The sequence below is a fragment of the Anomaloglossus baeobatrachus genome, chromosome 1 (genome assembly GCF_048569485.1).
Source record: "Anomaloglossus baeobatrachus isolate aAnoBae1 chromosome 1, aAnoBae1.hap1, whole genome shotgun sequence".
Taxonomy (NCBI): domain Eukaryota; kingdom Metazoa; phylum Chordata; class Amphibia; order Anura; family Aromobatidae; genus Anomaloglossus; species Anomaloglossus baeobatrachus.
Window position 1 is genome coordinate 546,389,387 of NC_134353.1, and position 27,414 is coordinate 546,416,800.

Genomic DNA, 27,414 nt, shown 5'->3' on the forward strand with positions numbered 1-27,414 from the left:
GAGTGATTGGGAGAAGGCGCTGTGGTCTGATGAGACAAAAATTGAGCTCTTTACCCTTAACTCAACTCACCGTGCTTGGAGCAAGAGAAATGATGTCTATGACTCAAAGAACACCATCTCCACTGTCAAGCATGGAGGTGGAAACATTATGTTTTGGGGTAGTTCTCTACTACAGGGCACAGGACTCCTTCACCGCATCAATTAAACAATGGATGGCGCCATGCACTGGAAAATCCTGAGTGACAACCTCCTTGCCTCCGCCAGGACATTAAAAATGGGTTGTGGCTGGGTCTCCAAGCATGACAATGACCCTAAACATACAGCCAAGGCAACAAAGGAGTGGCTCAAAAAGAAGCACGTTAAGGTCATGGAGTTGGCTCGTCAGTCTCTAGACCTTAATCCCATAGAAAACGTATGGAAGGAGTTGAAGCTTCGAGTTGCCAAGCAACATCTTAATGATTTAGAGAAGAGCTGCAAATCGGAGTGAACCAAAATTCCTCCTGACATGTGCGCAAGCCTCTACATCAACTACAAAAAAAGTCTGACTGCTGTGCTTGCCAACAAGGGTTTTGTCAACAAGTATTAAGTCTTGTTTGCCAGAGAGATCAAATACTTATTTTTTGCTGCAAAATGAGAATAATTTTTTATAATTGATACAATGTGATTTTCTGGATTCTATTTTTGATATTTTGTCTCTCACTGTTAAAATTAACTCTGACTATTCTAGCTTCAAACGTCTGGTTTTTAATGCAATAACTACATAGGTGTATAGAGGCCCATTTCCAACAACTACAACTCCAGTGTTCTAATTTTACATTGTGTTTGCTAACTGTGTTAGAAGGCTAATAGATGTTTAGAAATCCCTTGAAAACCCTTGTGCAAGTATGTTAGTACAGCTGAAAACAGTTTTGCTGATTAGAGAAGATATAAAACTGACCTTCGTTTGAGTTAGTTAAGAATCTGGAGCATTACATTTGTTGGTTCCATTAAACTCTCAAAATGTCCAGAAAAAGAGAACTTTCATGTGAAACTCGACAGTCTATTCTTGTTGTTAGAAATGAAGGATATTCCATGTGAGAAATTGCCAAGTAGAAGTGGGAGGCCCCGCTGCACAACTGAGCAACAAAACAAGTACATTAGAGTCTCTAGTTTGAGAAATCGACGCCTCACAGGTCCTCAACTGGCAGCTTCATTAAATAGTACCTGCAAAAAGCCAGTGTCAACATCTATAGTGAAGAGGCGACTCCAGGATGCTGGCCTTCAGGGCAGAGTGGCAAAGAAAAAGCCATATCTGAGACTGGCTAATAAAAGATAAAGACATTGGACAAAGGAAGATTGGAAAAGTGTTATGGGCAAAAAAATCGAAGTTTGAGGTGTTTGGATCACACAGAAGAACATTTGTGAGAGGCAGAACAACTGAAAAGATGCTGGAAGAGTGCCTGACACCATCTGTCAAGCATGGTGGAGGTTATGTGATGGTCTGGTGTTGCTTTGGTGCTAGTAAAGTGGGAGATTTGTACAAGGTAAAAGGGATTTTTAATAAGGAAGGCTATCACTCCATTTTGCAACGTCATGCCATACCCTGTGGACAGCGCTTGATTGGAGACAATTTCATCCTACAACAGGACAATGACCCGAAGCACACCTCCAAATTATGCATGAACTATTTAGAGAAGAAGCAGGCAGTTGGTATTTTATCTGTAATGGAGTGGCCAGCCCAGTCATCAGATCTCAACCCTATTGAGCTGTTGTGGGAGCAGCTTGACTGTATGGTGCGCAAAAAGTGCCCATCAAGCCAATCCAACTTGTGGGAGGGGCTTCTGGAAGCATGGGGTGAAATATCTCCAGATTACCTCCGCAAATTAACAGCTAGAATGCCAAAGGTCTGCAAATCTGTAATTGCTGCAAAGGGAGCATTCTTTGACGAAAGGAAAGTTTGAAGGAGAAAATTATTATTTCACGTAAAAAAAAAAATCATTATTTCTAACCTCGTCAATGTCTAGACCAGGGGTCTTAAACTCGGCTGGGTGTATGGGCCGCACATAGAAAAAAAAATATTTGGGGGGCCACATTCTTTGCAGGGCCAAGTGACATTTTAGTGATTCCATGTATTTTCTTCTATACACCTTTGGATTACTTTTTGTGAACATTTTTTGCTTATTTATTAAAACATCATTTTTAATGGTAAAAACATTTTTTATCTCTTTCTTGTGCCCAGTAGTAATGTGCCCATCCTTGTGCCTAGTAGTAATGTGCCCATCCTTGTGCCCAGTAATAATGTGCCCATCCTCGTGCTTTGTAGTAATGTGCCCATCTTTGTGCCCAATAGTAATGTGCCCAGTAGTAATGTGCCCAGTAGCATTGTGCCTATCCTTGTAGCATTGTGCCCATCCTTGTAGCATTGTGCGAATCCTGTAGCATTGTGCCCATCCTTGTAGTATTGTGCCCATCCTTGTAGCATTGTGCCCATTCTTGTCCCCTGTAGTAATGTCCACCATCCTTGTGCCCAGTAGCATTGTGCCCATTCTTGTAGTATTGTGCCCATTCTTGCAGCATTGTGCCCTTCTTTGTAGCATTGTGCCCATCATGCAGCATTTTGCCCATCCTTTTAGCATTGTGCCCATCCTTCTAACATTGTACCCATCCTTGTAGCATTGTGCCCATCCTTGTAGCATTGTTGCCAAGTAATAATGTCTCCAGTCCTCATCTTAGTTCCCTATTATGCCGTTCTTGACATACACAAAAAAATAAAGACTCTTCTCACCTTTCCTCCATTCCCTGTTTTCTCTTAACTGCTTGTTGTGGCCTGCAGACCCGTAGACCCCATGATGATCGCGTTACTATACAAGGGGCCAGCGCTGGCAGGGCTTTACTACACTTGATTCATTTGCGGCGCAGCATGCGCTAGGAGCTCTCTGCACTCTTCCATTTACAGGCAAGCAGGTGACTTCATACAGGGATTTTACCTGCTTGACATTGGTATCAATGGCGTAACTAGAGTTTAATGTGCCCCGGTGCAAAATTAGGACCGGGCCCCCCCCCTTGGGGTACAGGATGATTACGCTGACACTTGGCTCTTTCCCTCAGCATCCAGCTTTCCCATGCTCCAATATCCCTTTTTCCCTCAGTACCCAGCTTTCCATGTTCTGATATCTATCTTGTCCTCAGCACCCAGGTTTCCAATGCTCTGCTACACAACTTTCCCTCAGCACCCAGCTTGCCCTTGATATCAGAGCATGGGAAAGCTGGGTGGTGAGGGATTTATAGTAAAACATGGGAAAGTTGAGTGCTAAAAGAAAGATGTATAGCAGAGCATGGGTGGGTGACCCAGCACTCAGCATCAGCTGGGCTCTGAGGGCAAGATAGATATCAGAATATATGAAATCTGGGTTCTGAGAGATATCAGAGCATGGGAATGCTGGGTGCTGAGGTGAAAAATGTATAGCAAAGCATGGGAAAGCTGCACTCAGGTTTCCCATCCCATGCTTGTATCTTTGTCCCCCATCCTGGTATATAGTCTTAGCCATCTTTTTTTTTCCTGTACATTATATTTGTGTTATAAATAACAATATAGATTTATTCATGTTGCATCTAAAAATGGTAGTTGTTTTTTTAATGGTACATACGTTTTGGTATTTTTAAGAGGGGTTTTTGGCCCTTTTAGTATTAATTCTGCTTTTTAGTTTCTGAATTTTAAAAATGCCACACGTGTGCACATTCACACAAATGCAGACATATACACTAGATTTCTCTTTATATACTGTATATGTGAGCATTTTGTACACACTGTACATACAAAGAAATAAGAAAGTTGGATGTCTGACAGCAAACCATGAAGATGAGGAGGGTGGGCCACCATCACAGGACAGCGGTGAGGCATATCATCAGTTACAGGACTGTGGGGAAGGGGGCAGGAGAGTGTAGCTGTGGGTTTAGAGGCAGGAGAATGTTGCTGTGGGAGAGGGGGCAGGAGAGTGCAGCTGTTGGGGAGGGGGCAGGAAAGTGCAGCTGTTGGGGAGGGGGCAGGACAGTGCAGCTGTGGGGGAGGGGGCAGGACAGTGCAGCTGTGGGGGAGGGGGGCAGGACAGTGCAGCTGTGGGGGAGGGTGGCAGGAGAGTACAGCTGTGGGGGAGGGTGGCAGGATAGTGCAGCTGTGAGAGGCAAATAGGAGGATAGGAGAAGGCAGTGGGGCAGTCATCATTCAGATAGCTGTAGTACTCACTTCAGGTTTAGGTTGCATTGTGTTCCTCTGGAGCCTCCTGCTACTGCTGGCTACAGAGCAATTGCAGTACAGGAGAGAAGGATACAAACTCTTGAGAAGTCTCTCATATTTCTGCAGCACTCCCTCAACAGGCCTTAAACTCCACAGCAGCTCCGTGCCAGTGGGCGAGGCTTACTCCCGGTAGGCGGGGCTTACTCCTGCGAGGCTCCAGAGGAGTGAGAATAGGTAGGGGATGGCTGTGCTCAGCATTTCTCCCCTCTTCTGATGGATGGAACATGCAGCATATGTGCTGTATGCTGGAGGACAGAGTACTAGGGGCCCAGTGGGATATCCATTGCCCAGCAGATGCACACAGCCAGCGGTTGGGTGATCACTGTGACCATAATCCCGCCCACCTCTCAGCATCAGCTTCAGTGGAAAGAGGTGGGCGGGATTATGGGCGTGGAGAGCAGTGAATATACAATTGCTTAAGTAGCCAGGACATGTGTGAGCTCCAGAATGGCTGCTGCCTCCTGTGACTCCTGTTTGGCGACCCCTGCAACCTCGATTGTTCCGGTCCTGATTGGTAGAGAGCAGAGAGCTTCTAGCCCGCGCTGTTCCTCAAATGCATCAACTGTAGTAAAGCCGTTACAGGGTCTGTGGGCACTCGGGCCGCAACAAGCAGCCTCAGGGGCCGCATGCGGCCCGTGGGCAGCATGTTTAAGACCTCTGGTCTAGACTATATTTTCTATTCATTATGCAACTCATTTGATAAATAAAAGTATGATTCTTCATGGAAAAGACAAAATTGTTTGGGTGACAGCAAACTTTTGAACTGTAGTGTGTATATATATATATATATATATATATATATATATTTATTTATACAGCTGCAAAAATTAAAAGACCACTGCAAATTTTTCAGTTTTTCTGATTTTTCTTTTTATAGGTATATTTTTGAGTAAAATGTAAATTGTGCTTTTATTCTATAAACTACTGATAACATGTCTCCGAATTTCCAAGCAATAAATTTTGTATTTATTTTCTGAAAATGAGAAATAGTCAAAATATAACAAAATGCATTGCTTTCAGACCTCAAATAATGCAAAGTAAACAAGTTCATTTAGAAACAACAATACTAATAATGTTTTAACTCAGGAAGAGTTCAGAAATCAATAGTTTGTGAAATAATCATGATTTTTAATCACAGCTTTCATGCATCTTGGCATGCTTTCCACCAGTCTTTCACACTGTTTCTGGGTGACCTTATAACCCCCCTGGTGAAAAAATATAAGCAGTTCTTTGTTTGACGGCTTGTGATTATCCATCTTACTCTTGATTACATTCCAGAGGTTTTCAATGGGGTTCAGGTCTCGAGACTGGAGTTCAGGTCTGGGGTTTGTGTGTGTATATATATATATATATATATATATATATATATATATATATATATATATGTATATCTATATCTATATCTATAGCTATATATATATGTATATATAGATATATATATATATATATATATATATATATATATACAGTATATATATATATATATATATCTATATATATATATATATATATATAGATATATATATATATATATATATATGTATATATCATGTGTGTGCATATATCATGTGTGGGTGTACATATATATATACTGTATAAATATCCCGTGTGTATATGTGTAACTTTATTTATTATATATCATATGTGTGCATATATATATATATATATATAATTTTGTGTGTCTTTATATGTAATGTGTGTATATATACAGTATATCTAATATAGAAAGCTCAGTGTATGTGTGTGTGTGTATGTCCGCTAAAGGAATCCGCATCGTCGCATTTACAATCACGAACTTTTGCACAGACTCCTCATGTGACCCAGGGAACGTCGTAGACTATGTTTTCACAGAAAAATTTAACCCCGTGCTTTACAGTTACTCTACAAAAACATGCTTCCATTAAAGTAAATGGAGCCTGGATCTACAGGTTATTAATAACAGCTGTGATTGGTTGCTATAGAAACAAAAGACAGTGTTAGGCCCTGTGTGCACGCTGCGGATTTACCCGCGGATTTTCCATGGATTTACTGCAGAAAATGTGTCTAACATTGCTGCAGTCAGTCCCCAGTAAATCCTATGGGTTTTAAAAAATACTGTGTGCACACTGCTTTTTTTTTATACCTGCGGATTTACCCGCGGATTTTCCACTGCGGAATTAATGAGCATGTCACTTCTTTTCCGCAGGTACCTGCAGTTTTTGCTATAGATAATGGTAAAAATCAGCGGGGATCAACTTGCAGTAAATTCGCACAAATCCGTGGCAAATCCACGGCAAATCATGGCAAAACGCGGGTGCAGTTTTACTGCGGTTTTTACCGCGGGTGCGAGATTCTTTCAGAGGGTCTGGATTTTTCTGAAGAAAAAGGCACTTTCTAGTGCGCACATAGCCTTAGTATAAGAAGCTTATGTGTGACGTAATATGATGTCAGTGGGGAGATGGATAGAGAGAGACAGAGAGACAGACAGAGACAGACAGGGAAAGAGACATAGAGATAGAGACAGACAGATAGATGGTGAAACAGACAGACAGAGACAGATGGTGAAAGAGACAGACAGAGACAGATGGTGAAAAAGACAGACAGAGATAGACGGTGAAAGAGACAGACAGAGACAGACGGTGAAAAAGACAGACAGAGACAGACGGGGAAAGAGATAGACAGAGACAGACGGGGAAAGAGACAGAAATGGGAAGAGACAGATAGGGAAAAAGACAGACAGGCAGGCAGGAACAGAGACAGGCAGACAGTGAAAGAGGAGACAGCCAGAGAGACAGACAGAGATAGATGGGGAAAGAGACATACCTTGATAGAGACAGATGGGGAAAGAGATAGAGAAATAGGGACAGGCAGACAGGGAAAGAAAAAGACAGGAAAAGACACAGACAAAGAGATGGCCAAAGACAGACAGGGAAAGAGACAGGAAAAGAGACGGGGAGACAGACGGGGAAAGAGACAGACCTGGGAAAGAGACAGACTTGGAAAGAGACAGATGGGGAAAGAGACAGACGGGGAAAGAGACAGACAAGGAAAGAGACAAGGCAGAGAGACAGACAAAAACAGGCGGGGAAAAAGACAGATGGGGAAAGAGTCAGATGGGGAAAGAGACAAACCAGGAAAGAGACAGACCTTGAAAGAGACAGACCTGGAAAGAGACAGACCTGGAAAGAGACAGACCTGGAAAGAGACAGAGACAGACTGGGAAAGAGACTTTTTGAATGAGAAGGTGTGTCCAAACTTTTGGTCTGTACTGTATATATATCATGTGTTTATATATGTATATATAATCAATTGTGTGTGTGTGTGTGTATATATATATATATATATATATATATATATATATATATATATATATATACACACACAATATATATATTTGTAATCTCATATGTGTGTATATATGTACATATTATGTGTGTATGTGTGTGTATATATGTATATATCATGTGTGTGTATATATTCTGTATATATATACAATCCTATATATATATAAATTTGGGTATATACTGTATGTATATCTTGTGTGTGTATATGTGTATATTTATATATTATATATCATATGTGAACATATATATAATCTTGTGTGCCAATATTTCATGTGTGTATATAAATATATGTATATATATATATATATATATATATATATATACATATATGTATATATCTATCATGTGTATATATGTGTATAGAATCATTTGTGTATAGATATGTATATATATCATGTGAGTGTATATATGTATATATTGTGTGACTGTGTGTATATAATAATAATAATAATAATTTTATTCATTTATATAGTGCTATTAATTCCACAGCGCTTTACATACATTGGCATATAAATATCATGTGTTTATATATGTATATATAGCTATATAAAATTGTTTATGTGTGTATATGTTGGTCTGAATAGAGACTATGACATTAGTGTTTTTTTGTAATGAATGACTCGCTGATTAAATTCTCTCTGTGTATTTTTTTGTGATATAAATATAACTCCATCATGTAACTTTGTAAACAAATGCTTTTGGAAGCTTATTTGTTTGGTTGCTATAATATAACCTATGTTTCTCTAGTTTAAATTTCATGATACTATGTGAATCCTTAAGGATAAAAATTATAAAAAATTATAATAGAAAAAAATGGCAAAAAATGTATTGCAATAATTTATATGAACAAGAGTTTATTTATTTTATTTTTGATGATTCACATTAATTATTATTATTGATGTTTCCCCCTTTTTCCCTTATATGCTCTGCATTTATAAAAGTATATATTTTTTCTTGTTTTGTTTTTTTAACTTGAATTGGATCTTGGGATTTGAGTTTCACTAATATGTTAATTGATATATTTGATTATGCAAATGAGTAGGGTGTTTGCTCCTACGAGATCCATGAGCCTTTATTATTTAGAGTGGGAATTGTGATGCAATAATCATCTTTTGTTTGAGAAAGGCTTTTGCCGAAACGTGTTATAATATTTGACGCCTGTACATGGAATTGTCAATAAAAAGAATCTACATTCATAAAGAAGAGTGCCGGCCTTTTTCTTCAATTTTGATTGTATGTATATATATATATATATATATAATATATATATATATATATATATATATATATATATATATATATATATATATATATAAAATCTCATATGTTTGTGTGTGTATATATGTATATATTATGTGTGTATGTATGTATATATGTCATGTACGTGTATATTTATATATTATATATCATATCAGTGCATATATGATCTTGTATGTTGATATATATCGCGTGTGTGTGTATATGTATTTAGATATAGATATACTGTATATATCAGATGTATAATTATTTGTTTGTGTAGATATATATATCTAGCTGTCATATGTGTGCATATATATACATATAAATGTGAGTGTATACATGTCTATATTATCTGTGTATATATATCTTATCTGTTTATACATGTATATATAATCGTTTGTGTGTATATATAGATATATATATATATATATAAAAAAAAATGTGCATGTGTATATATTGTGTGTATGTATATGTGTATATCATGTGAGTGCATATATGTACAGTATATATCATGTGTGTATATATATATATATATATATATATATATATATATATATATATAAAATGAGTTTATATATGTATATATAATCGTTTGTGTGTATATACATATATAATCTCATATGTGTGTGTATATGTACATATTATGTGTGTATGCGTGTATATAGGTATATATCCTGTGTGTATATGTGTATATTTATATATTGTATATCATATGAGTGCAGATATCATCTTGTGTGTCTTTATATATCGTGTGTGTGTGTGTATATTTCTCTATCTATCTATCTATCTATCTATCTATCTATCTATCAGGCGTGTACAAATAAATAAATACATTTACAGTTGTTTGATTTGTGCTACTGCTACTTATCTGCTACTAAATACTAATCTGTATGTGCACATATATACATATATATGTGTGTGTACATATATTATCTTCATATATAATGTATGCAATAGAGATCAAAAGAACAAAACAAAATTATATATGGATAAAAAAAAATAATAATAATGAAGGTAGTCCCAAAGGAATATATATATATATATATATATATATATATATATATATATATATATATATATATATATATATAAAAGGATATTTACTATATCTGAGAAAGGACATGTGGTGCCGATAGACTAATCGGTAGGGAAATATGGAGCGTGATCTTCGGGGAGAACAGAGCCGATGTCCAGCCCAGTATTGGGAGGAACATGAGACCGATATTTACTCATTACAAGTAACATCGTGTGGAGCATTATACAGCAGAGAAGGGAAAACTGTTCCCAGTGATGTGAGGACGGGCCGTGCTGAGGGCAGAGTATACTCAGCCTCATCCTGCCCATATACATGAGACCTGTATGGGGCAGAATGTATAGAGCTGCCTTATAAAGGGAAGAACAATGCAACAACAATGATGGACTGGACAAGGAGGAAAATGTGTGATGGCACCAACAAAATAATAAAATGATAATATGGATAGTGTCAATGGTAAATATTAGTACAGCACATAAATATACACAATAGAACTGAATGGAGTTATAAGGTGTATATACAGTAGTATATGTGAATAGAATATGTAGCACAGAAATCTCCTAAGTATATCTAATATTGGCCATAAGGGATAATATATATTCTTATAGCAGCACATAACATAGGTGTAGAATTCAGTCCACAGCAGTCAATGTCAGGTTATTTTGTTGGTGCCATCACACATTTCCCTCATTGTCCAGTCCATCATTGTTCTTGCCTTTATAAGGCAGCTCTATACATTCTGCCCCATACAGGTCTCATGTATATGGGCAGGATAAGGCTGAGTATACTCTGCCCTCAGCACGGCCCGTCCTCACATCACTTTGTAAGGTCGCAGTTTACATTTCTCTGGACGCTACTGAAATTGCCCCCTGTATATTCCACACAGTATGGCGCCCCAATAATAATTATGCAGGCATATTACCACATGTCATGACATATCATTACTGCTGCATTATTCTTGTTGGTATATGTTTTTCTGGCAACAAATCCTGGAGGGTCTGCTATAACTACATACCTGTTAACACCCTTTTTTGCGTATTCTCCTGTCTGTATACTGTATATACTTATTCATTTTTTAACATTTGATTCATTAAATAAAATATTTGATTTTTCATTTTTGTATTTGCAACACTTTCTCCCCCATTAGGTGTTCCTTTCACCTTTTTTTAAGGAGGGCATTTTTGATAATGATATTCATTCATAGTGGTCTATTATGGAGATTTTTGATTTGATGATACTTATAGTGCAGTATATATTTATTGTAGAAAATGGGAGAGATATGAGATAGATAGATAGAGGGATAGATAAGGGATAGATAGATAAGGGATAGATAGATAAGGGATAGATAGATAGATAGATAGAGGGATAGATAGAGGGATAGATAGAGGGATAGATAGATAGATAGATAAGGGATAGATAGATAGATACATAGATAGATAGATAGATGAGGGATAGATAGATAGATACATAGATAGATAGATAGATAATGGATAGATAGATAGAGAGATAGATAAGGGATAGATAGATAGATAGAGGGATAGATAAGGGATAGATAGATAGAGGGATAGATAAGGGATAGATAGAGGGATAGATAAGGGATAGATAGATAGATAGATAGAGGGATAGATAAGGGATAGATAGATAGATAGATAGAGGGATAGATAAGGGACAGATAGAGGGATAGATAAGGGATAGATAGATAAGGGATAGATAGATAGATAGAGGGATAGATAGAGGGATAGATAGAGGGATAGATAAGGGATAGATAGATAGATAGATAGAGGGATAGATAAGGGATAGATAGATAGATAGATAGAGGGATAGATAAGGGACAGATAGAGGGATAGATAAGGGATAGATAGATAAGGGATAGATAGATAGATAGAGGGATAGATAGAGGGATAGATAGAGGGATAGATAAGGGATAGATAGATAGATAGATAGATAGAGGGATAGATAAGGGATAGCTAGCTAGAGGGATAGATAGATAGATAGATAGATAGCAGACAGATAGAGGGATAGATAGATAATGGATAGCTAGAAAGCCCCCTCCAGGCGAAACACGTGTCGGTGGGCTGGGGGTAACCTTTGTACTCTGGGCACGAACGCGGGGCACCAGTGATTTCTTTCCATTTCTATCTAAAAGGTATTTATTATCCTGTGATGGTTTTGACTTTCTTTAGGACAGGCTTTTATGACTCCTGCATATAAGATAGCCTATGCAGAGAACTGCTCATGTATGTAACCTGATGAATTTGCACTGATGATTAGGCTTTTACTTGCACTGTAGCACTTTATATTTTGATAGCTTATCTTATATAAATGTTATGAGGGATCACTGCATCTCCAGCAGTTTCTCTGCATTTTATCATCATGTATACATCTCTGTAATAGACCGTGATATTTATATTTACTTGCTGCCTTTCTTGCCCTCTATACTTGTTTTTAATGTCTGCCAAAACCCCTCCTTGTTTAAAATAAACTATTTTTGCATTTAAAAACTCCCTTTTCCTCCTATTTATCATTCATTACAGACAGATGATTGCTTCTTCTATGTTGTTATTCCTACTATACCAGCTATGTACATACAGAAAGTGTAAATCTAGGAAACAGAAAGGTGCAGACATTGCTGCAGCCTTCTCCAGGCATTGCACATGTATACATGTCTGTGTAAATGCAGGTATAGCAGGAATTCTATCACTGACATATTGTGTATATTATCTGAGATATTTAGAGAGAGCAGAGCCGATATCCAGCCCAGTATTGGGAGGAACATGAGACCGATATTTACTCATTACAAGTAACATCGTGTGGAGCATTATACAGCAGAGAAGGGAAAACTGTTCCCAGTGATGTGAGGACGGGCCGTGCTGAGGGCAGAGTATACTCAGCCTTATCCTGCCCATATACATGAGACCTGTATGGGGCAGAATGTATAGAGCTGCCTTATAAAGGGAAGAACAATGATGGACTGGACAAGGAGGAAAATGTGTGATGGCACCAACGAAATAACCTGACATTGACTGCTGTGGACTGAATTGTACCCCTATGTTATGTGCTGCTATAAGAATATATATTATCCCTATTAGGCTTTATCACCAGTATTAGATACACTTAGGAGATTTCTGTGCTACACATTCTATTCACATATACTATATACACCTAGTAACTCCGTTCAGTTCTATTGTGTATATTTATGTGCTGTACTAATATTTACCATTGACACTATCCATATTATCATTCTATTATTTTGTTGGTGCTGAGAAGGCTGCAGCAATGTCTGCACCTTTCTGTTTCCTAGATTTACACTTTCTGTATGTACATAGCTGGTATAGTAGGAATAACAACATGGAAGAAGCAATCATCTGTCTGTAATGAATGAACATTTTATTTAATGAATCAAATATTAAAAATTAATAAAAATATATAGTATACAGACAGAATACCCAAAAAGGGTGTTAACAGGTATGTAGTTATAGCAGACCCTCCAGGATTCGTTGCCAGAAAAACATATACTAACAAGAATAATGCAGCAGTAATGATATGTCATGACATGTGGTAATATGCCTGCATAATTATACAATTATTATTGGGGCGCCATACTGTGTGGAATATACAGGGGGCAATTTCAGTGGCGTCCAGAGAAATGTAAACTGTCACCTTACAAACTGATGCCATGCAGGACATGCTGGTAAGATTAGTGGTGGTGTCTGGTCGATTATCCCTGTGTCCCGCTGGCTGTTATAAGTATATTTAATATTTAGATTTATGGTTTACGTGGGTTTTTTTGTGCTATTGTGCCTGCAGCAATGTATTTTTATGCTTGTTAGTTCTAAATTTTCTAGAATGCCACTGTATCTATCTATCCATCTACCTATATACCTGCCAATATATATATATATATATATATATATATATATATATATATATATATATATATATATGACCTAAGACATATATGTGTACATATATATATACATATATATATGTGTACATATATATATATATATATGTGACCTAAGATATATATGTGTATATATATATTACAATGTATGGCTAATGTGTATGATACCCGTATGTATATATATATATACATATATTATGTATGTTATCTATATATTATATATATATATATATATATATATATATATATATATATATATATATATATATATGTGTGTGTGGGTGTATACACACTCACTCACAGTAAATATACATGCACAAAATGTATGATTAACATGGCTTCGGAATATGATTATTAGCCATGTACGCAGGTGTGTCTGTGTGTGCTACTGTCGGCTGCTGGATCTGTTCTCTTCTATGTGGAAGTCTGAGAGCGTGTGTGTGCGTATATATCTCTATCTATCTATCTATCCCTCTATCTATCTATCTATCTATCTATCTATCTATCTATCTATCTATCTATCTATCTATCTATCTATCTATCCCTCTATCTATCCATCTATCTATCCATCTATCTATCTATCTATCTATCTATCTATCCATCCATCTTGGTATCTATCTGTCTTTCTATCTAATCCATCCATCCATAGCCTATCCCCATTTTTGACTTGTACATGCCGAGTCCCCCCTACCTGAATAGCTGTCCTGCCATAGGAGTTGGTGGTGTTGGGGTCAGCCCCCCTCTCCAGCAGTTCTCTCACCCGCCGGACATTGCCCTGTGCTGCTGCCATGCTCAGCTCGTCGGCCATAGCTCTCAGTTATTCAGCTGCCATCAGTATTTTGCGGCGTGTGGCGCCCTCTGCTGTCTGCTAGGTGTAGGAGCCTCACGTCTCCAGGAATCCTTCATCAGGCTTCTTCCACTTGTGGTTCTGCCTTGTGTCCGCAGTGAGCAGGTGCTGCCTGTTCTGTGCTTCTATGCAGACAGTACTGGGACACCGGCAGCTGATCAGCCCTATATATATATATGGGGCACACCCCACTGACACTGCTCTTATGTCACCAGAAGGGAACTGAAACCGAAAGGACATTCTGCGAATGATGTCTATTACTCAGGAGTCAGGAACACCTGTATAAGGCTGCGGGGAGGATGAGGAAGGCGGGCTTACAGGTAAAGGCTGAATTCTTACAAAACGAATTAAGGTTTCTGTTGTTGTATCACTCTCTACTGGATACTAAATAAACTGCCGCGTCCGGAGGCTCATTTGTATGGACGGCATGTCACTTTTACAACATCACAACAAACTATTTTATCACCATGTCCCTATACTAGCCATATACACGGGTGTGTGTGTGTGTGCGTGTGCGTGTGTTTGCGTGTGCGTGTGTTTGTATATATATATATATATATATTAGAAGGTGGCCCGATTCTAACGTATCGGGTAGTCTAGAATGTGTATGTAGGTTAGCAGATTTAATAATAATATAATCAGCAAGTCTTGAATAATGATGGTTCATTTTTTGCTCGCTGGTCTCCCGCTGTGCAGCACGCATCGGCATGTTTGACAGTGGGAGACCATCGATCTGAATGGGCAGGGAGCTGGCGTACACTGGTAACCATGTTACACAATCGGGTAACTATGCAAAGCCCTTTGCTTAGTTACCCGATGTGTACCATGGTTACCAGCGTACGCCGGCTCAAGCACACGTGTGCCGGGAGCCGGGGGTAAGGTGGTAACCATGGTACACATTGGGTAACTAACGAAGCGCTTTCCATAGTTACAGGATTGTGTACCATTTGTTACCAGCGTACATTGGTAAGCTGATCAGCATGGTACACATTGGGTAACTATGCAAAGCAACAGTGCTGGTTTGTGTTTTGCTTGTTGGTCTCCTGCTGTGCAACACGCATCGGCGTGTTTGACATTGACCAACGATCTGAATGGGCTGGGAGCCGGGGTAAGCTAGTAACCATGGTACATATCGGGTAACTATGCAAAGCGGTTTCCATAGTTACCCAATGTGTACACTGGTTAACAGCATACGCCGGCTCCAGCACACGTGTGCCGAGAGCCGGGGTAAGCTAGTAACCATGTTACACATTGGGTAACTAAGTAAAGCGGTTTCTATAGTTACCCAATGTGTACCATGGTTACCAGCCTACGCCGGCTCCGGCACACGTGTGCCGGGAGTCGGGGTAAGCTAGTGGTTTCACACATCCGGCTTTTCTCCACTTTGTCGGATCCGGCGCGCTGCCGTAGGCTGGTTTCAGATGTCCGTGTTTTAGGTACGTGTGACATGCGTTTTGTAACACGGATGTCACACGTACCCATGTTATTCTATGATGTGCCTCACACGTCCGTGTTTTTCACACAGACCACGTGACTTTTCATTACCCCGCATGCACACAAGCAGGCATCTTCGGCAGCACGGATGTCACACGGATCGCACACTGATGTGATCCGTGCGACATCAGTGTAAAACATACCAGAGAAAATATGGGCCTTTTTAATAAAAATATTTTCTATATTTACTTCTCTCCAGTGATGCTGCCTCCCGCTCCTTATCGCCGCTCATTATACTCACTGAATATTCAGTGCCCTGAGGAGCTGGAAGCAGGAACAGCGCTGGGGACTTCAGTGCCGGGGACCGCATCGCTGTGTGAGTGTACAGCAGAGTATGTGTGTGTGTATACATGCATGTGCGCTATGTGTGTATGCGCTCGGTGTATCCATTTGTGTCTGCTATGTGTGTATATGTGCTCAGTGTGTGTGTATACATGCATGTGCGCTATGTGTGTATGCACTCAGTGTATCCATGTGTGTCTGCTATGTGTGTATATGTGCTCAGTGTGTGTGTGTGTGTATACATGCATGTGCGCTATGTGTGTATGCGCTCGGTGTATCCATGTGTGTCTGCTATGTGTGTGTGTGTATATACATGCATGTGTGCTATGTGTGACATGGACGTCTGAAGGCAGCCGTACACTGTGTACAGGACAGTGGCTGCGCCGCAACTTCCTGGTCACATGACAACACGTGATCGGAGGTTGTCGCGCGGCAACTGTAGTGTACACAGTGCACGGGAGCGCGCCGGATCCGACAAAGTGGAGAAAAGGTAAGCGACAGTGCTGATGTGTGCCGAGAGCCGGGGTAAGCTAGTAACCATGTTACACATCGCTAACTAAGGAAAGCGGTTTCTATAGTTACCCGATGTGTACCATAGATACCAGCCTACGCTGGCTCCGGCACACGTGTGCCAGGAGGCGGGGTAAGCTAGTGGCTTTTCTCCACTTTGTCTTGCCGGTGTGGGCTTCCGGGGCTGCAGCAGTCACCTGGGAGTCGGGCGTCTCCGTGTGGGTTCGGGGAATACGTGTGGGGGCCAGGGCGAGCATCCAATGCGTGAGGGGGCGGGGCCTCGCCGAGCGGCCAATGCGTGCAGGGGGCCGGGGTGAGCGGCCAATCCGTGCGGGGGGTGGGGCCAGGCCGAGCCGAGCAGCCAATCCGCTGGTTGTCACTGTAACAACACAATTGTCACTGTAACGACACAATTTTGGAGGAAGACAGACAGACAGACAGACAGAATAAGGCAATTATATATATAGATAGTGTAGAAGAATATAAGTGCACATCCACAGATTTAAAAGATTTATCAGGTAATTTAACTCTTTATGCACCAATACATTTTCAATTTTTGCACTTTATTTATTTATTTTTTATTGTTCTTATATAATGTGGTGACATACAGGAAAAACATTCCAAGTGAGATAAAATGGTAAAAAAATTCAGTTGTTTTTGTGGTGTTCATTGTGCAGTGCAGCTAATTAACATACTACTTGTATATTGCATGCAGAAGTTGCCTATACGCTGCTGTAAAAAATAAATATAACAAAAATAACATGGGTTCCTGCCTATTTCTTGATAACCAGTGCAGATAAACCAGACAGCTGTGGGATAGTATTATCAGGCTGCAAAAACCCATGGCGATTTCCCAGCATAATAATAGCAATCCACAGCCACCCATGAAGAAGCGTATCAGTTAAATGCACCAATTATGGTACTTTCCCCTCTCTTTCTCATTGCCCTGGTGCAGTCGCAATTGGAGAAATACTTTTGGGGTTGATGTCAGCTCTGAATTGATAGCTGACATCAAGCCCATGGATTAGTAAAGTGGAGGTGTCTATCAGTCACCCCCATTACTAACCCAGTATGTTTACAGTTAAATAAAACACAGACACAGGAAAAAATACTTTATGTGAATAAAGACTGCCCCACACTCACCAGTCACCAATTTATTAATTAAAAAGAAATCCTCAAAGTTCTGATATAATGCAATGGTGTAATGTCCCACGATGCCCAATAATTCCTAAGTAGCTTCATTCTGAGTATGTTCTCAGACAAAGGCTCTATAGGTCACTTCTGGTCAGCGACAGGTACGGAATTTCTCACATTTGTGACAAATTCCGGTTATGGCAGCCAGCTCTTAGCTGTCTGCTATATTTTGGCTGGTTATCAAAAATAGTGTGGAGCCCACAACATTTATAAAAATTATTTAAATGAAAAAAAACCCTTTGTGGGGTACCCTCTATTTTTGATAATCAGCAAGGGTACCCCCTATTTTTGATGTCCCAGCAGGATCCTGACCCTCGTCAGCTGAGAACCTCTGGGGGTGGAGGTGATGATGATGAGACTCAGAAATCTGAGGTGCATGCTTACTGTGCTTTCATATCAGGTCAGGAAGAGGAGTAGGGGAACAACATAGAGCATGATGATGAAGTTGGATATCTCATTTATTCTCAACCCAGAGGTGCAGCTGAGTAGCTCAGCAGATGACGAGGAGGAGGAGGAAGCCGAGGATGTTACAGTGGCGATTCTAGCACAAACACATAGTAACACAACCATGAGAAGCACTGCATCGGCAGCCACAATTCTGGCTGTGGCCAGCAGCGGTTGCGGGTCTGCATTTTGCAGGTAGGTTTGCATAGCCTGGGCCTTTTTTCAGACTGCAAAAGATGACCCAACTTCCGTTATTTGCCAGCGTTGTAAAAAATGACTGAGTAGTGGCAGAAATTGTAATAATTTGACTACTACATGTATGACCAGGCACATGCGCAACCAACATGCATTACTGTGGGAATCTCACTGTGATAAAATGCATACTACAGGGCCTACCCAACCACCGGCTGTAATAAGAACATTGTCTCCTGCTTCCTCCTGCAGTGTTACCATCGAAAGAATTCGAACACAGGTCTCCGACCTCAGTAACTCCTCTTTACCCGCTAAAGTCGGGTTGAGTGAGGGACCATAAGGTGTTACAGACGTGACCATACCTGGTGTTTCAAGTCCATGTCTAACAGTCGCTCAGTGGGCCTAATGAGCGTCTCCGTTCTCCGGTGCCAGCGCCGCCTCTTTCTGCCATCTTCGTCCTTCTTCTGAAGCCTGTGTGCATGACGCGTCTACGTCATACACACTCAGGACCTGAATGCCGGCGAGTGTGGATGACGTTGGACCTGTCATGCACCACGGCTAGAGAAGAGGGAGCACAAAGAGCTGGTGCCGATGCCGGACAATGGAGACGCCCATTAGGCCCACCACGTGACCGTTAGGTAAGTATTATAAAGTGTTTTTTATGTTCTCACAGCGGCCTGGGCTCTTATATACAGCATGTTAGAATGCTGTATATAAGAGCCTGGTGGTGGTGGCCGCAGCTTATAGGCCAAAAAAGTGGTGACAGGTTCCCTTTAAGATGGTCTACAAGCTTGTTTTGATACTCCAGCATATGAGCGTCCCTTTCCAGGAGTGGAAGCATCTTTCTAAATTGATTCTTGTAACATGGATCTAATGACATAAACTGGATGACAGGTTCCCTTTAACAGTAGTTTTCCACAAGAGAGCAGGGAGGCACACAGCGTACATGGCAGTTCTATAATTCATATACAGTCATATGAAAAAGTTTGGGCACCTCTATTAATGTTAACCTTTTTTCTTTATAACAATTTGGGTTTTTGCAACAGCTATTTCAGTTTCATATATCTAATAACTGATGGACTGAGTAATATTTCTGGATTGAAATGAGGTTTATTGTACTAACAGAAAATGTGCAATCCGCATTTAAACAAAATTTGACCAGTGCAAAAGTATGGGCACCTCAACATAAAAGTGCCATTAATATTTTGTTAAACCTCCTTTTGCAAAAATAACAGCCTCTAGTCGCTTCCTGTAGTTCCTGGATTTTGGATGACGGTATATTGAACCATTCCTGTTTACAAAACAATTCCAGTTCAGTTAAGTTTGATGGTCGCTGAGCATGGACAACACGCTTCAAATCATCCCTCAGATTTTCAATGATATTCAGGTCTGGGGACTGGCATGGCCATTCCAGAATATTGTAATTGTTCCTCTGCATGAATGCCTGAGTAGATTTGGAGCGGTGTTTTGGATCATTGTCTTGCTGAAATATCCATCCCCTGCGTAACTTCAACTTCGTCACTGATTCTTGTACATTATTGTCAAGAATCTGCTGATACTGAGTTAAATCCATGCGACCCTCAACTTTAACAAGATTCCCGGTGCCGCCATTGGCCACACAGCCCCAAAGCATGATGGAACCTCCACCAAATTTTACTGTGGATAGCCAGTGCTTTTTTTGGAATGTCGTGTTTTTTTGCCTCCATGCATAAAGCCTTTTTCTATGACCAAACAACTCAATCTTTGTTTCATCAGTCCACAGGACCTTCTTCCAAAATGTAACTGGCTTGTCCAAATGTGCTTTTGCATATCTCAGGCGACTCTGTTTGTGGCATGCTTGCAGAAACGGCTTCTTTCGCATCCCTCTCCCATACAGCTTCTCCTTGTGCAACGTGCGCTGTATTGTTGACCGATGCACATTGACACCATCTGCAGCAAGATGAAGCTGCAGGTCTTTGGAGGTGGTCTGTGGATTGTCCTTGACTGTTCTCACCATTCTTCTTCTCTGCCTTTCTGATATTTTTCTTGGCCTGCCACTTCTGGGCTTAACAAGAACTGTACCTGGGTTCTTCCATTTCCTTACTATGTTCCTCACAGTGGAAACTGACAGTTTAAATCTCTGAGATAACTTTTTGTATCTTTCCCCTGAACAACTATGTTGAATAATCTTTGTTTTCAGATCATTTGAGAGTTGTTTTGAGGAGCCCATGATGCCACTCTTCATATGAGATTCAAATAGGAGAACAACTTGCAAGTGGCCAGCTTAAATACCTTTTCTCATGATTGTATACACCTGCCTATGAAGTTCAAAGCTCAATGAGGTTACAAAACCAATTTAGTGCTTTAGTAAGTCAGTAAAAAGTAGTTAGGAGTGTTCAAATCAAGAAATTGATAAGGCTGCCCATACTTTTGCACCGGTCAAATTTTGTTTAAATGCGGATTGCACATTTTCTGTTAGTACAATAATCCTCATTTCAATCCAGAAATATTACTCAGTCCATCAGTTATTAGATATATGAAACTGAAATAGCTGTTGCAAAAACCCAAATTGTTATAAAGAAAAAAGGTTAACATTAGTAGGGGTGCCCAAACTTTTTCATATGACTGTATTACATTTATATGCTTGTTGGAAGACATGTTTTACACCATCGCATGGACCAGCAGCACAAGGTAGAAGTCTGACACATAGTCAATGACTAGAGAGGATGGTGCTGGATTATCTAGAGCTCAATATCAATGCAATAAGGGGGGGGGGATTGGGCCCTTTTGCATTTTGGTGTTCAAAACTGGAAGAGTGGCCTGAGCTCGGCAGTCATGGCTTGGAGGTTTTGGCCTGCCGGTAGCCAGAGTTCTCTCAGAATGTGTCTTCAGCGCTGCTGGCGGTGTATTGACAGATACAGTAAGTGAAGCCAACTGTCCATTAAAAGTGTAGACCACCTAACAAGTCATAGATGTTCAGTGACTTTGACACCCAGTTCCAGACTGTGCAGATTAGGCAATAGTGTAGTGCCAGGGTTCTGTGAGCAAGAGGCCTATGCCTGTCTGTCATCTTGCTTGCTCTGGTGTCAGAACAAATGCTGTTTCAGGCCCTGTTCCAGTGCCAGTCCCATGTAGCCATGTTGTTTTGTTGGCCTAACGGTATTGTGTGCCAATTGTGGCCACTTTGCCTCACCTTATTTTTTGGAAATGTGGAGACCCCAAGTAGGGTCTCCAAGTTTGCTCTGGTCTGTCTTGGCAGGCTTCTGTGAGCAAGAGGCCTACGCCTGTCAGTCATCTTGCTTGGTCTGGTGGTGAAACAAATGCTGTTTCAGGTCTTGTTCTGGTGTCGGTCCCACGCAGCCATGTTGCCTTTGTTGGTCCATTGGTATTGTGTGCCAATTGTGGCTACTTTTCCTTTTGCCTCACCTTAATTTTTGGAATTATGAAGTACGGTCTCCAAGTTTGCTTTGGTCTGTAGTGCCAGTCTTCTGGTGGAAAGAGGCCTACACCTGGCACTCAGGCATGTCTTGATTTTTAAAACTGAAATGCCGAGCCAACGCCTGGCACTAATGCATGTCTTCATTTTTAAAAAAATAAATAAATAATAGCCGCCCGCAGCCTGTGTGTTGCATGCACCGTAACTCCCTGGTGTTTTAAGGCCCTATGGGGAGAGGGCAATTGATTCTACTGTACTGATGTTTTTGAAGGCAGAGACTGCAAGATGTGTCTCCAAATCTTGTCTAGAGGTTACTGCCAGTGTTCTTGGAAAGAGAGGCCTACGCCTGCCACTAATACATGTCTCATAGACCCTCACCAATACTAAACTAGGGCTTAGTGGAAGCTGTTGGCTGTTATTAATCCCTTATTACCCCGATTGCCACTGCACCAGGGCAATCGGGAAGAGCTGGGTAACGTTCCGGGACTGTCACATCTAATGGATGCAACAATTCTGGGTGGCAGGCTGCTATTTTTAGTCTGGGGGGTGGCCCAATAAGTATACATTTTTCCAGCCTGAAAATACCAGCCCCAAGCTGTTGGGCTTTATCTTTGCTGGGTATCAAAATTGGAGGTGGCCGCACACTGGTTTTTTAAAGTACTTATTTAGATAATAATAATAAAAAAAAAAAAAGGTTGCATGCGGTTCCTCCTGTTTTGATACACAGCCAAGATAGGCGCACAGCTGGAGGCTTCAGCCGTATGCTTTATCTTTGCTGGGTATCATAATATGGGGGGACCCTATGCCAAATGTTTTATTTAAATATTTTTACTGTGCGATATAGACCTGCAGACAGCGCTAATATTTTCTAGGTACATAATTTTCAGCCCAGAACTGGCAGCACCAGTGAGAGCCAGCTGCACCCATATTTTCTTCGAAGAAATCTGGTCAAAGTGGTCTTAATGGAAAAATTGCAGACAAACAAAATATACTTAGAATTGGCTTTACTGCAGTATAGTCCTTCCCTGTCATTGCACAGGTATGTACACTACAGTTCAAAAGTTTGGGGTCACCCAGACAATTTTGTCTTTTTCATGAAACCATGAAGAAAAATCACACTTTTATTTATGAAATGAGTTGCATAATGAATAGAAAATATAGTCCAGACATTGCCTAGGTTAAAAATAATGATTTTTCCTTAAAATAATAATTTTCTCCTTCAAACTTTGCTTTCGTCAAAAAATGCTCACTTTACAGCAATTCCAGCTTTGCAGACCTTTGACATTCTAGCTGTTAATTTGCGGAGGTAATCTGGAGATATTTCACCCCATGCTTCCTCCCCCTCCCACAAGTTGTATTGGCTTGATGGGCACTTTTTGCGTACCATAGAGTCAAGCTGCTCCCACAACAGCTTAATAGGATTGAGATCTGGTGACTGGGCTGGTTACTCCATTGCAGATAGAATACCAGCTGCCTCCTTCTTCTCTAAATAGTTCATGCATAATTTGGAGGTGTGCTTCGGGTCATTGTCCTGTTGTAGGATGAAATTGGCTCCAATCAAGCGCTGTTCACAGGGTATGGCATGGCGTTGCAAAATGGAGTGATAGCCTTCCTTAATCAAAATCCATTTTGCCTTGTACAAATCTCCCACTTTACCAGCACCAAAGCAACCCCAGACCATCACATTACCTCCACCATGCTTGATAGATGGCATCAAGCACTCTTCCAGCATCTTTTCAGTTGTTCTGCATCTCACAAATGTTCTTCTGTGTGATTCAAACACCTCAAACTTCGATGTGTCTGTCCATAACACCTTTTTCCAATCTTCCTCTGTCCAATGTCTGTGTTCTTTTGCCCATATTAATCTTTTCCTTTTATTAGCCAGTCTCAGATATGGCTTTTTCTTTGCCACTGTGCCCTAAAAGCCAGCATCCCGGAGTCGACTCTTTACTGTAGATGTTGAGAATGGCGTTTTGCGGGTACTATTTACTGAAGCTGCCAGTTGAGGACCTGTGAGGCATCGATTTCTCAAACTAGAGACTCTAATGTACTTGTCTTGTTGCTCAGTTGTGCAGCGGGGCCTCCCACTTCTCTTACTACTCTGGAAAGAGCCTGTTTATGCTCTCCTCTGAAGGGAGTAGTACACACCGTTGTAGGAAATTTTCAGTTTTTTGGAAATTTCTCACATGGAATATCCTTCATTTCTAAGAACAAGAATAGACTGTTGAGTTTCACATGAAAGTTCTCTTTTTCTTGCCATTTTGAGAGTTTAATAGAACCAACAAATGTAATGCTCCAGATTCTCAAATAGTTCAAAGCATGGTAAGTTTTATAGCTTCTCTAATCAGCAAAACTGTTTTCAGCTGTGCACAAGGGTTTTTAAGGTATTTCTAAACATACATTAGCCTTCTAACACAGCAAACACAATGTACCATTAGAACACTGGAGTGGAGGTTGTTGGAAATGGACCTCTATAAACCTATGTAGATATTGCATTAAAATCCAGATGTTTGAAGCTATAATAGTCATTTACCACATTAACAGTGTATAGAGTGTATTTCTGTTTAATTTAATGTTAGCTTCATTGAAAAATGTGCTTTTCTTTCAAAAATAAGGAAATATCTAAGTGACCCTAAACTTTTAATTTGTAGTGTATGTGCTACTTTTTCTCTGGCTTCTACTGGGAAATCATAATCTTAATAGTTAGTTGCATGTCATGCACCCTACTTAATGTAATAGAAACTGAAATGTTGTGAGAATGTCACTGTCTATTGTCCAGATATCGCCTGTTTTTATAACCTATGCAAAGGGCAAGGAGCATTGATGTGAATGCCTACAGATCAAAGATCAAAGAGACGGTTACTCTTTCTATCTTTGGTAGTGGATGCAAAAAGAAAAAAATCTGCCATCTCCCTTCAATTTAAGGGGAGGGTCAGTTTAATTGTGCATCAACTGATTATGACATGTCAAAACTGCATTAGTTGTCATTCTACCGTTTTGTCACGAGGTATATGAAGACAGAATAGGGGTCCCTAGGCTAGCCCTAAGACTGTGACCCTGCACTGTCCTTTATCTTGAAGGTAGGTTTGATTTTAACCAGGTTCGAGCCCCCAGCATGACCCTGACTCTTGTCCAGACCCTGAGCTTACTCTCCCTCTCCCACACCTTCGGGGAGGGCCGGAAAACACTAAGACAAAACACCACAAAATGACATGGACAAGCGAGAACAGAAACTACACACAGCACTCAAAACACACAGGAGAGACAATATATGTACTGTAAGGCAATGCAAAAGGGAAGAAGTAACGCAAAACAGGGGAAAGATCACACCACTTAGAAGTGCAGCATGAATCACCATATATAGGAAAAGCACCAAGACCGGGATCACTGGAGTAAAAAACTGAAGCTATCATCAGCACCTCCTGGAAAGAGGCAGTACCTTAAATAGGGAAGTGACAGCTGAACTTGGCAATCAGCAACCTGAGCACTTGGTCCTACTTAGCAGACTGGAGGAATTAACTCCTGCAGAGCTGAAGACCAGTGAACCTGAAACAGCCAATGCCTGGCTCAGGCTGAACAATTCAGAAGCCTCAGGTTTCTTGGTTTCTTGTCAGACTCAGTAGTGTGAACAGAGTCTGACAACACCGTGCCAGCAGATGTGTGTGTCGCGGGCGGAGGAGGGTACGCTGCGCTCTCCCACTGCTCAGGTCCGGCTGCTGCTGCTGCTCGATGGTGGCTCGAGCGGTGGGTCGGATCCCGGGGACTCGAGCGGCGTTCCTTGCCCGTGAGTGAAAAGGAGGAATTGATTGTGGGGATTTGATATTGTCCGTGACGCCACCCACGGTTGTGGTGAGATTGGTGACACCACCGCTGCTCTGGACGGGGATCCCGGGAGCGATGACAGGGAGCAGCCTGGATGTTAGTTCTCCCCTCCGTGGGTAGGGGGTTGGTTGTCCCGGGGCCCGGTGATGGGGTAGGGATGGATGGCAGGCGGGTTACGGGGCCTGGCGAGGTGCAGGGTTGCGGGGGCAGCGCTGTGCCGCACGGCACGGTGGTACTCACTCAGCCAATGATGTACACAAAGTCTCCGGTAAACAAACGACTGGATGGACAGGTCCCACAGACGGCTGCGGTGTTTCTCCTCCCGGCAGGTTGGTGGTGACTGCCTTTCCCTGCACCTTTGTAGTGTAACGGTTCCAATGGGTTCCCACCGGTAACCCGCTCCCCAGCTTGAAGGTTGCTGAAGGAGACCCTTTTGCCCGCAGGCTCTGGCCCTGGGAACTTTAGCCTTGGTGGTGACTATGTTTCCCTATCTCGGTGGGACTGTTGCCTTCTGTCGGGACTTGGCTGCTGGGAAACCCAGGAGGTTCCCTTCGCTAACGGATTTGACAAATTCACGGCGACTCCTAGCCTTGTCAGGGTCCGTAAGCCCTTGCTGGATGGTGCTGGCTTCTCTTTGCGTACCGGTCCGGTACCGCCGGGCCACCGCCCGTCCACAGTCCTTACGGCTAGCTCCAATAGGCCACTCCTGCAGACGGTCACCACCGTCTGCCAACCTTGCTGTTCCGTCCGGGCCACACACCCGGACCACTTTCTGTCTGCTCCTCTATCACTTCACTCTCCTCTCTCTTTCACTTCCAAAACTCTATCTCTCCTAAACTGCACTGCTTTTCCCGCCTCCAGGACTGTGAACTCCTCGGTGGGCGGGATCAACCGCCTGGCCCACCCGCTAGTGTGGACATCAGCCCCTGGAGGAAGGCAACAAGGGTTTTTGTCTGACTTTGGTGTGCCTGACCGGGAGTGTGGGGTGTGTTGGTGTAGTGCTCGTGACGTCCTGGCTTGCCCAGGGTGCCACATTCCCCCTTAGTAAAATGCAGACCGTCCTCGGGCTGCCCATCCATCCCCGGTTTTATTTTCACAACTGAAAAAGATAAACGGTTAACATGTATTACAAGTATATTAACTTCTTCCCACATCGGGAGGCACATACTTAAACGTTGCTAACGGTAACGGCTTCCGCTCTCTCCCACCCAAGCAACCTGGCCCTGATGCTGCCCCTAAGCAAATGGGCAGCACCCCTTGACCCCAGTCCAGCACAAGTTGCCCGAGCGGGTTCTGTCCTTTTCAGGGGACCCAGGTCCTTGGGAAACCTCTGAAACCCCCAGAGGATCGCCACCGGTTGCGGTAGTGGCGGGCCTGGGCCATCACTTCCCTCCAGGCCCATCCTCCAAATCAGCCTCTCCGGAGGCGGTTACGGTAAAGCC

At 41.5% G+C, this 27,414-nt stretch overlaps 1 protein-coding gene across 1 annotated transcript in view; it reads right to left on the minus strand.

Moving 5' to 3' along the window:
• LOC142296196 (cyclin-dependent kinase inhibitor 2A-like) overlaps positions 1 to 14,744 on the minus strand; it is a 34,241-nt gene extending 19,497 nt beyond the window's left edge. The window contains exon 1 of the mRNA XM_075339503.1: positions 14,464 to 14,744. Coding sequence (XP_075195618.1) covers positions 14,464 to 14,580 — 117 coding nt within the window. The 5' untranslated portion in view covers positions 14,581 to 14,744. The remainder of the gene's footprint in view (positions 1 to 14,463) is intronic.
• Between the last annotated feature and the right edge of the window lie 12,670 nt (positions 14,745 to 27,414).